The 12,201-nt window shown below is 46.7% G+C and overlaps 1 protein-coding gene across 1 annotated transcript in view; it reads right to left on the minus strand.

Moving 5' to 3' along the window:
• LOC311134171 (SLIT-ROBO Rho GTPase-activating protein 3-like) overlaps window positions 1-12,201 on the minus strand; it is a 97,293-nt gene that overhangs the window by 11,388 nt on the left and 73,704 nt on the right. The window contains exons 11-15 of the mRNA XM_084167782.1: window positions 11,153-11,180; window positions 8,605-8,707; window positions 1,287-1,347; window positions 871-948; window positions 200-334 (exon numbers count right to left, since the gene is read on the minus strand). Coding sequence (XP_084023908.1) covers window positions 200-334; window positions 871-948; window positions 1,287-1,347; window positions 8,605-8,707; window positions 11,153-11,180 — 405 coding nt within the window. The remainder of the gene's footprint in view (window positions 1-199; window positions 335-870; window positions 949-1,286; window positions 1,348-8,604; window positions 8,708-11,152; window positions 11,181-12,201) is intronic.

Below are 12,201 nucleotides of genomic sequence, written 5' to 3' on the forward strand. Positions count from 1 at the left end.
GATTATGACATACGAATCGGTCCCAAACAAATCTGGACGGCCCTCCATTTAATTTTAAAATCCCGATGTGGCCCTTGAGCCAAAAAGTTTGCCCACCCCTGATCTAAATCCTGCATCCTCCCCAGTGGAGTACAGTAGTCCAGTCCTTACTGATGGTGGCTATGAGGTCATAGTACATTAGTAGTACAGTAGTACTTACTGATGGTAGACATGAGGTCGAGGAAGTGTTCCTTGGGGAACAGTGGGTTCTCTAGCCCCCTGAAGTACAGCTTCAGAACCCCTGCCACCGCCATGATGTCATGGTCACTCTGGTCGTCCACCAATGGGTCCTCACCTAGGGGCATCACATGATACGGCACAGAGTCACACAAGCGGTCAATCATCCAGTCACACTGCTTTAAGCTTGCTGGATATTCAACTGTGAAGTCATGCTGAAAAAGTACATCTGTAAATCTGTGAATGTACATCTGCTTTGTAAACTGTGTAAGCTTGTAAGAACACAGTCAGCCGTCATTTAATACAATATAACACCTCATTAACTAGTCTGTAGGAAAACATTTGCCTAAGCTTTCTCTATAAACACATTAGTTAGCTGACAAAAATAACAAAGATATATTTGTACGTTAGTCACTACAGTATTTTCATCCAACTATAGCATTCCTGTTAAGAATGTGGTAGGTACTGCTGCTGTACATCTCAAATAGCTTGGCCATTACAATGTCATACATGACCCATGTGCTCTCTATGTATCTATCTGCACTTTACAGTCCTAGAGGGAAGGTCTGTGGCATTCTGAGGCAGACTAAATACAATTTAAAAAACGATCAGGCAGGATATGGGCAGCCGCGCTGGGGCCTCGCTGGGACCGACCTCTCTCAAATGAATTTTTTATATCGTTGACTTCGACCTGGGAGCCGGGAATCCTGAATATGCCTTGCTGCTGAAGGCCTGTTGGAGCAGAGAACCCCAAGTCAGCATTAAGATGGAAACATATCCAGTAACACACACGCAGGCATGCACGCATACAGAGACACACAGACACGGACACACACATACACAGACAAACACACACTAAACTGAAACTTGAGTGTAGTATATCCACAGCCCAAACAGCCCAAACAGCAGTAAAATAATATCTGTCTGTTCACTACATGGTAGTTTCAATATTCAATATTCCAAGATCAGAAACTACATCACAGAGATCCAAAATGGACGCTATACAGTAGTATATTCAACTATATGGACTACATACAGTATCTATCAATTCATTCCTGTGTTCCTCTTACCATATAGATTGATGTAGCGGACACAGCTCTCAACCACCACTGGTATAGCCTGCCCTGAGTCCTGAGAGAGAGAGAGAGGCAGCGAGAGAGGGAGGGAGGGAGAGAGTGGGAGAGAGAGAGAGGGATTGAGAGGGAGAGAGGCGTAAGGTGACTCTAAGGTGATGAGTGTGAACACAGCACATTAATAAATTAATGATCTGTCTATGCACACAGAATGAATAACGTATAATCATGGCAACTGTAAGTACATCAACTATCATAAAGATACAATAAGACTATGTGCTCTCTTTAATTCTGTGTAAAATCGATTAACAGTCGATTAACAAACTAATTGCATGAATAATGACCAAAGATAAGTTCATACGCTAAATATTAACTGAAAGACTTTCAACTCTCTGACTGAGCATGCACATATGGTCCGCAGAGGGCATCAGAGATTGTGGTGTTCTTCTCATACCCTCTGTTTCCTCACAAGGTTACCACCATAGTCATTAACATGCTGTACACTGAGTGTACAAAACATTAGGAACACCTGCTCTTTCCATGACATAGACTGACCAGATTAATCCAGGTGAACGCTATGATGCCTTATTGATGTCACTTGTTAAATTCACTTCAATCAGTGTAGATGAAGGGGAGGAGACAGGTTAAAGAAGGATTTTTAAGCCTTGAGACAATCGAGACATGGATTGTGTATGTGTGCCATTCAGAGGCTGAATGGGCAAGACAAAATATTTAAGTGCCTTTGTTACGGATACAGGTATCCTGTATGTGTTTTTGTGTTTTTCCTCTCCTTCTGCCCTAATCACAGGTGTCCTTTGTGTTCCTTTTGGAGGTCGTTGGTGTGTCCCACCTGTCAGTCATCAGTTAATCTGCTGATTGCTGAAGTGGACCAATCAGTGGACATTTCTCCTGATTGCACCACCTGTTTCTGTTTTCTTACCCAGTCATATCACACATCCCCTTGTGTTAAAAGCTAGTCAGTTGTGTTTGCTGACAGAGACTCTTTTTGTTTGTGAGTATGTATACCTTACCACTGACCTTACATTACCAGTGTAGTCATGAAGTGATGCTATTGGATACTATTGGGGTGCTCAATGTTTGTTGACATGTGAAGTTGCTTAAAGGGAAACTTCGATATTTTGGAAATGAAGCCCTTTATCTACTTCCCCAGAGTCAGATGAACTTGTGGATACCATTCTGTCCTGTACAATGGTCGTCGGGTAAGCTTGGCTTTATACATAGCTTGGGCTTTGTCGAGTAAGGCTTAAACTATGTATTTAGATTGTAGTTAGGTATTGTAGGTAGTTATCGTGGGTTGTTGTATGTAATTATTGTAGGTTAGTATTGTATTCGGCTGTGCCGGGTGTAACACTAAGCTAGCTAGCTAACCCACCAACTGGACTAGCTGGTGAGTAGCTATTAGCAACGGTATAGTTGTTTCACGCCTGAGTGCCTGTAATTACGCCAGCTGGCTGCCTACAATAATTGCCTACCATTCAGCTGTTTTCTAACCTCATTGTCTGAAACGTTAACGTTAGGTAGCAAGTGGCTACTGTGCTTGAAATTTAGCTAGCTTGTTGCTACCTGGATAGCTACTAGTAAACAATAGCTGGAACGACCGAGCGAACAGACGCGAACTGGCAGAGTCAATTCAGTGGCTAGCTTTGCACTTGGCTAGCTAACAGTAGCTGCTAGGGGTAAGTCATAACCTACATTTGTGTTTTTTTTTTTTTACATATTGATAGCCCGAGTCGTTCAAGGAACTCGGGACATGGGTGACAACTTAACGTTAGTTTGGCTCTCTCTGTGTGTTCGTGCCGTGAAAGGAGAGGTTCTTCTTTGTCTGAAAGCAATGGCTAGCTAGTTTGCTAACTATTCTAGCTAACGAACTGGCTGAATAAGTTGACGACGGACACGCTCAAGCTGTCGGGACTAACCCACAACGTTAGACACGGACACGAACGATCTGCTTGCGTGTTGATACACTGGTGGTTTGTTGTGGCCGGCATGCTAGCTGGCTGTGGCGTCTTATGACGAGGTGCCCGGACGATTTTCACGGAATAATACTGCACCTAGTTAGCTAGCTGAATAAACTAAGTTAGTCTATTCCTAGAAAACATTGAACCGCTGTAGTTTACAACAATTATAGTTTCTGAGGTGGAAGTTGGGAGAGTTATATTTGGGGGTTGTGGTGAGGGAGGCCCCGCTCTCTCCTTTCCCAGATGTTTAGTTAATTTCATTCCGATCTCCTCTGCATTATTGTAGCCATCTGCTGCAGCCTGTCAACTATGCCTCTGCCTATCCCTGTTCTCTCCTCTCCGCACAGGCTACACAAACGCCTCACACCGCGTGGCTGCTGCCTCTCTAACCTGGTGGTCCCTGCACGCACCTCCCGCGTGGAGTTCCAGGTCTCAGGCAGCCTCTGGAACTGCTGTTCTGCTGCCAACAAGGCAGAGTTCATCTCAGCCTATGCTACCCTCCAGTCCCTCGACTTCTTGGCGCTGACGGAAACATGGATTACCACTGAAAACACTGCTACTCCTGCTGCTCTCTCCTCGTCTGACCATGTGTTCTCGCATACCCCGAGAGCATCTGGTCAGCGGGGTGGTGGCACAGGAATCCTCATCTCTCCCAAGTGGACATTCTCAATTTTTCCCCTGACCCATCTGTCTATCTCCTCATTTGAATTCCATGCTGTCACAGTCACTAGCCCATTTAAGCTTAATATCCTTGTCATCTATCGCCCTCCAGGTTCCCTTGGAGAGTTCATCAATGAGCTTGACGCCTTGATAAGTTCCTTTCCTGAGGATGGCTCACCCCTCACAGTTCTGGGGGATTTCAACCTCCATACGTCTACATTTGACTCATTTCTCTCTGCCTCCTTCTTTCCACTCCTCTCTTCTTTTGACCTCACCCTCTCACCATCCCCCCCCCCCTACTCACAAGGCAGGCAATACGCTTGACCTAATCTTTACTAGATGCTGTTCTACTAATCTCACTGCAACTCCCCTCCAAGTGTCCGACCACTACTTTGTATCCTTTTCTCTCTCCCTCTCCTCCAACACTACTCACACAGATGATAATGCGCCGTCGCAACCTTCGCTCTCTCTCCCGCTACTCTCTCCTCTTCCATCCTATCATCTCTTCCCTCTGCTCAATCCTTCTCCCTCCAATCTCCTGATTCTGCCTCCTCAACCCTCCTCTCCTCAATTTCTGCATCCTTTGACTCTCTATGTCCCCTATCCTCCCGGCCGGCTCGGTCCACCCCTCCAGCTCCGTGGCTTGATGACTCATTGCGAGCTCACAGAACAGAACTCCGGGCAGCTGAGCGGAAATGGAGGAAAACTAGACTCCCTGCGGACCTGGCATCTTTTCACTCCCTCTCTACATTTTCTTCATCTGTTTCTGCTGCTAAGGCCACTTTCTACCACTCTAAATTCCAAGCATCTGCCTCTAAACCTAGGAAGCTCTTTGCCACATTCTCCTCCCTGCTGAATCCCCCCCCCCCCCCCCCCCCCCCCCCCATACTCCCTCTCTGTGGATGACTTCGTCAACCATTTTGAAAAGAAGGTTGACAACATCCGATCCTCGTTTGTTAAGTCAAATGACACTGCTGGTCCTGCTCACACTGCCCTACCCTATGCTTTGACTTCTTTCTCCCCTCTCTCTCCAGATAAAAACTTGTGACGGCAGGCCGCCCAACAACCTGCCCGCTTGACCCTATCCCCTCTCTTCTCCAGACCATCTCCGGTGACCTTCTCGCTGATCTACTCATCCTTGACCGCTGGCTATGTCCCTTCCGTCTTCAAGAGAGCGAGAGTTGCACCCTTTCTCAAAAAACCAACACTCGATCCCTCTGATGTCAACAACTACAGACCAGTATCCCTTCTCTCTTTTCTCTCCAAAACTATTGAGCGTGCCGTCTTTAGCCAACTCTCTTGCTATCTCTCTCAGAATGACCTTCTTGATCCAAACCAGTCAGGTTTCAAGACTGGTCATTCAACTGAGACTGCTCTTCTCTGTGTCACAGAGGCTCTCCGCACTGCTAAAGCTAACTCTCTCTCCTCTGCTCTTGTCCTTCTAGACCTGTCTGCTGCCTTTGATACTGTGAACCATCAGATCCTCCTCTCCACCCTCTCCGAGCTGGGCATCTCCGGCGCGGCTCACTCTTGGATTGCGTCCTACCTGACCGGTCGCTCCTACCAAGTGGCGTGGCGAGAAGCTGTCTCCGCACCACGTGCTCTCACCACTGGTGTCCCCCAGGGCTCAGTTCTAGGCCCTCTCCTATTCTCGCTATACACCAAGTCACTTGGCTCTGTCATATCCTCACATGGCCTCTCCTATCATTGCTACGCTGACGACACACAACTAATCTTCTCCTTTCCCCCTTCTGATAACCAGGTGGCGAATCGCATCTCTGCATGTCTGGCAGACATATCAGTATGGATGATGGATCACCACCTCAAGCTGAACCTTGGCAAGACGGAGCTGCTCTTCCTCCCGGGGAAGGACTGCCTGTTCCATGATCTCGCCATCACGGTTGACAACTCCGTTGTGTCCTCCTCCCAGAGTGCGAAGAGCCTTGGCATGACCCTGGACAACACCCTGTTGTTCTCCGCTAACATCAAGGCGGTGACCCGATCCTGTAGGTTCATGCTCTACAACATTCGGAGAGTACGACCCTGCCTTACACAGGAAGCGGCACAGGTCCTAATCCAGGCACTTGTCATCTCCCGTCTGGATTACTGCAACTCGCTGTTGGCTGGGCTCCCTGCCTGTGCCATTAAACCCCTACAACTCATCCAGAATGCCGCAGCCCGTCTGGTGTTCAACCTTCCCAAGTTCTCTCACGTCACCCCGCTCCTCCGCACACTCCACTGGCTTCCAGTTGAAGCTCGCATCTGCTACAAGACCATGGTGCTTGCCTACGGAGCTGTGAGGGGAACGGCACCTCCGTACCTTCAGGCTCTGATCAGTCCCTACACCCAAACGAGGGCATTGCGTTCATCCACCTCTGGCCTGCTGGCTCCCCTACCTCTGCGGAAGCATAGTTCCCGCTCAGCCCAGTCAAAACTGTTCGCTGCTCTGGCACCCCAATGGTGGAACAAGCTCCCTCACGATGCCAGGACAGCGGAGTCACTCACCACCTTCCGGAGACATTTGAAACCCCACCTCTTTAAGGAATACCTGGGATAGGATAAAGTAATCCTTCTACCCCCCCCCCCCCCCCCCCCCAAAAAAATATAAATAAAATAAATAAATTGTAAAGTGGTTATCCCACTGGCTATAAGGTGAATGCACCTATTTGTAAGTCGCTCTGGATAAGAGCGTCTGCTAAATGACGTAAATGTATACGGTGGTGTCTTGTTTTTGTGTACTCACTCGTTAACTGTTTAGTCCGTATGGTACCTATATTGTTTGTTTGTGCCTGGGAAAAGGGGGATTTAGCAAGTTGCCCTTGGGCATACACTACCCGTAGGAAAACCTTGTCTAAACGCACTAGTTAGACCTGAGTGGACCACCTACTGTATTTTTGTATGGTTAGCAGTAAGCTTAGTAGTTCTTGAGGCAGGCAAGATCAGTTTAGGGTTTTTTGACTTTATTGTTTCATTCCTTGGGTCCAGCTCAGCCCCTTTCCCCAAACCATTTACCGTGTGTTTTATAATAAACATTTTGTGTTTGACGGTAGCATTTGGTTGTTGGCGTATTTGTTCTCACTGTTCCTTGGCAATAGCCTAATTTGCATGAGTTATGTTACAGGCCTCTTTTCCATCCACCCTAGACTTTTAAAGCCACGGGGTTCGTAACAGCCTTTGAACGGGGTATGGTAGTAGGTGCTAGGTGCACCGGTATGAGTGTGTCAAGAACTGCAAAGCTGCTGGGGTTTTCACACTGAACAGTTTCCCATGTGTATCAAGAATGGTCTACCACCCAAAGGACATCCAGCCAACTTGACACAACTGTGGGAAGCATTGGGCCAGCATCCCTGTGGAATGCTTTTGACACCTTGAAGAGTCCATGCCCCAACGAATTGAGGCTGTTCTCAGGACAAAAGGGGGGAGTGCAACTCAATATTAAGGTGTTCCGAATGTTCTGTACAGTCAGTGTATATTCATATATACATTATTAATTGGTTATCACATGATAAAGGACAGAGGGACAAGGCAGGCAGAGAGATGTTGTTTAGTTAGTGTACACATATTTACCCCTAGCGTGATTCTTAGATCTGTTGGTGCTGTCTTACCAACTCCTATGGTCATTGGCAGAGAGCACAAACACATCTTGGACCAGGCTACTCTTCACCCCCTCTATGACAGAATAACCAGAATACCTGGCTGCGGGCGCGGGTATTCCGTCTTCCCCTGGGGCAGGCAGAAAGCAGTGGCAGCAGCAGGATGAACAGAACAGAGAGGCAAGAAGAACCACAACAAGGTTAGAGAAGCACAGGGAAACATAGGACCTCTAGAGGGAGGGGGTCAGAGGTCAAGCCTGCGAGAAGAGCCAGAGTATGGGACGGGGGAGACCCAAGCTTGGGTAGGATGGGGCTGGTGGAGGGGAGGGGAGGGTTGGGGGTTCTGGTGAAGGCTAGGACGATGGGCCTGGGACTGTGGACGACTGGCAGGAGAGGCTCAGTTTTTACACCATGGTTGACTGGGGCAATTTTATTATCTCTGAGGAGACGTCACTTGGAGACACTAGGACCATGACAGTCTGACACTAACAGCCCCAGTGGACTCCACTGCTGTGTACACACTCTTTCTGTCAGTGTACCAGTGTTGGATCCTGACTTACGCAGAGGATATGGCCCTGTGTGTATATTTTCATAGCCTGACATGTTTAGTGCTGGGCCAACTGGCCCGTCGCCAAAATGTGTTTAACGTCTAGAGTTCAGGGTTCAAGTGCTATAACATGGGCAGGAATGTCATAAGCAAACCCCACACGACCAGAGTCTGTCTACGTTTGGTACTTAAACAAACTTGAAACTTAGTTTTGTAGAATTGACTCTTCTCCAGACCAGAGAGACAAACACTACCTTTCCCAGCTGTCAAGCCAATGGACTGCCAAGTCTGAGAATTCCCTATAGGAGTGAATGGAGAGGAATCTCAGTCATTTAGTCTATTTATTTATAAAGTCATTGTGCCCAGCACAGGGCCATGAAGGAAGGGAAAGTCAGTGAGCTAAGCTGAAGTTGGAGTGAGACGAGAGAGCAGTCATAGACAGGACAGAGAGGTAGAACCCCTAGAGCTGCTGGTAGAGATAGCTGACATATAGACACTAACACACAGAGAGAAACCACATAGGGGCCAGTCAGTACCTTGATGAAGGTCTCCATATTGCCGTTAAAGAGTTTATGATTAAAAACAGAGCAAGGTCTAGGCTTCCGCATTCTCCTGGGTTTAGGGGGAAGAGTGGGGGGGCTGATGGTAGAATAGGAGGTTGGGGTAGGGGGTGCAGATACACATGAACTATGATGAAAAACAACAAGGACTGAAACATGTATTTCATACTGTATAGTCAGTGGGATAATGTTTTTCTAGATATATGCAGAGCCACTATATACAGTGCATGGCTCTAGATAGCTGTGTACAGTGGGGAAAAAAAGTATTTAGTCAGCCACCAATTGTGCAAGTTCTCCCACTTAAAAAGATGAGAGAGGCCTGTAATTTTCATCATAGGTACACGTCAACTATGACAGACAAATTGAGAAAGAAATATCCAGAAAATCACATTGTAGGATTTTTAATGAATTTATTTGCAAATTATGGTGGAAAATAAGTATTTGGTCAATAACAAAAGTTTCTCAATACTTTGTTATATACTCTTTGTTGGCAATGACACAGGTCAAACGTTTTCTGTAAGTCTTCACAAGGTTTTCACACACTGTTGCTGGTATTTTGGCCCATTCCTCCATGCAGATCTCCTCTAGAGCAGTGATGTTTTGGGGCTGTCGCTGGGCAACACAGACTTTCAACTCCCTCCAAAGATTTTCTATGGGGTTGAGATCTGGAGACTGGCTAGGCCACTCCAGGACCTTGAAATGCTTCTTACGAAGCCACTCCTTCGTTGCCTGGGCGGTGTGTTTGGGATCATTGTCATGCTGAAAGACCCAGCCACGTTTCATCTTCAATGCCCTTGCTGATGGAAGGAGGTTTTCACTCAAAATCTCACGATACATGGCCCCATTCATTCTTTCCTTTACACAGATCAGTCGTCCTGGTCCCTTTGCAGAAAAACAGCCCCAAAGCATGATGTTTCCACCCCCATGCTTCACAGTAGGTATGGTGTTCTTTGGATGCAACTCAGCATTCTTTGTCCTCCAAACACGACGAGTTGAGTTTTTACTATTTTGGTTTCATCTGACCATATGACATTCTCCCAATCCTCTTCTGGATCATCCAAATGCACTCTAGCAAACTTCAGACGGGCCTGGACATGTACTGGCTTAAGCAGGGGGACACGTCTGGCACTGCAGGATTTGAGTCCCTGGCGGCGTAGTGTGTTACTGATGGTAGGCTTTGTTACTTTGGTCCCAGCTCTCTGCAGGTCATTCACTAGGTCCCCCCGTGTGGTTCTGGGATTTTTGCTCACCGTTCTTGTGATCATTTTGACCCCACGGGGTGAGATCTTGCGTGGAGCCCCAGATCGAGGGAGATTATCAGTGGTCTTGTATGTCTTCTATTTCCTAATAATTGCTCCCACAGTTGATTTCTTCAAACCAAGCTGCTTACCTATTGCAGATTCAGTCTTCCCAGCCTGGTGCAGGTCTACAATTTTGTTTCTGGTGTCCTTTGACAGCTCTTTGGTCTTGGCCATAGTGGAGTTTGGAGTGTGACTGTTTGAGGTTGTGGACAGGTGTCTTTTATACTGATAACAAGTTCAAACAGGTGCCATTAATACAGGTAACGAGTGGAGGACAGAGGAGGCTCTTAAAGAAGAAGTTACAGGTCTGTGAGAGCCAGAAATCTTGCTTGTTTGTAGGTGACCAAATACTTATTTTCCACCATAATTTGCAAATAAATTCATTAAAAATCCTACAATGTGATTTTCTGGATTTCTTTTCCTCAACTTGTCTGTCATAGTTGACGTGTACCTATGATGAAAATTACAGGCCTCTCTCATATTTTTAAGTGGGAGAACTTGCACAATTGGTGGCTGACTAAATACTTTTTTTCCCCACTGTATGTCCTATTCCTTCCCCTCCTCTCACAGTACAAACCATAACATTATTTTAACACACAAGTGGAGTCACAGAGCAGAGGAAGTATGCTTTGACTTTTATCACAGCTGTTTCAGCTAAACCCTGGATAACCTGACTATAATGACTATGTGCAACTTATCAAATAAATCAGTTCATAAAAACATGATTACATTCAAAGCACATGAGTAATGACACAGAGAATTCAATATAAATACTGTAACAGGCCTGTGAGCTGAGAGGAGATATCAAAACCTAATGGCTCTACTACTACTCATTCTTCTCCACTCGCTGATTTCTGACTAGCGTAATGTCTGTGGTTAATATACAGTACTGTTCTGATTAACAGATACCTGTACTATACTGTAGTGTTTAACAAGGCTCCTTATGGCCACTGTAGTGACTGATGGGTGACAGATGGTCTTACAGCCAGCTCATCTCCCCATAGCTGCTTCATTGCAAACTCCAGTTTGCTCAGAATTATGTTTATTCATCAACAGACAGACCACATCCCCTTTCCCTATTTGGAATTCCACCCCTGACTTTCCAGAGAGGCTCAGGACCAAACTGCTATTCACTTTAACATGACGTCATCTCTGCTATTTCCCAGAAAACAGGAAGGATTTGACACGCTTTTCTTCCTCCTCTTTTCACCCTCGTTTCTTACCGTGTCGTTCCATATTCAGCCCTTTCCCCTAAAAGAAAGGAGGGAAGAAATGGAGAGAGAGAGAGGGGGAGAAATAGAGAGAGAGAAAATTAGTGTGTATGTGTGTGTGTGCATGCTTGCGTGCACGTGTCTGTGAGAGAGAGAAAAGACAACGCTTGAATGGCACGGTTGAGTTCATTCTGAGCCAGACCTGGTTGTCTACAGAGCTGGCAGATGGGGCACACAGAAGCGGGGGCGACGGATGAAGGGCATTATGAGAACACGGGCACCTATTCAGACGGACTCAATGGTGCGGGCGCCATGACCACATACAGCCAGCCAGGCAGCGGTCATTCAGCGGTCGCCCTAGAAACCGTAGATAGAGTGCCGGAGGGGGCGAACCCTGCCAACTCAGAGCGGAATGTCAATGAAAGCTAGCGTATCCAGGGACAAAGGGGAAGGAGGAGGGAAGGTTGAGAGTGAGGAAGGCTGCATTTGGCTGCATTGGGTTTGTGCAATATAGTAGTAACTGTTACAGTAATAATATACTGTAACACGATACACCATATATACAAAAGTATGTGGACACCCCTTCAAATTAGTGGATTTGGCTATTTCAGCTACACCTGTTGCTGACAGGTGTATACAATTGAACACACAGCCATGCAATCTCCATAGACAAAAATTGACAGTAGAATGGCCTTACTGAAGAGCTCAGTGACTTTCAACGTGGCACCGTCATAGGATGCCACCTTTCCAACAAGTCTGTTCGTCAAATGTCTGCCCTGCTAGAGATGCTCTGGTCAACTGTAAGTGCTGTTATTGTGAAGTGGAACATCTAGGAGCAACAACGGCTCAGCCACGAAGTGGTGGGCCACACAAGCTCACAGAACGGGACCACCAAGTGCTGAAGCGTGCAGCACGTAAACATTGTCTGTCCTCGGTTGCAACACTCACTACCGAGTTCCAAACTGCCTCTGGAAGCAACGTCAGCACAAGAACTGTTAGTCGGGAGCTTCATGAAATGGGTTTCCATGGCCCAGCAGCCACACACAAGCCTAAGATCACCA

Source organism: Coregonus lavaretus (assembly GCF_964263955.1).
Source record: "Coregonus lavaretus genome assembly, chromosome: 8".
Classification (NCBI taxonomy): domain Eukaryota; kingdom Metazoa; phylum Chordata; class Actinopteri; order Salmoniformes; family Salmonidae; genus Coregonus; species Coregonus lavaretus.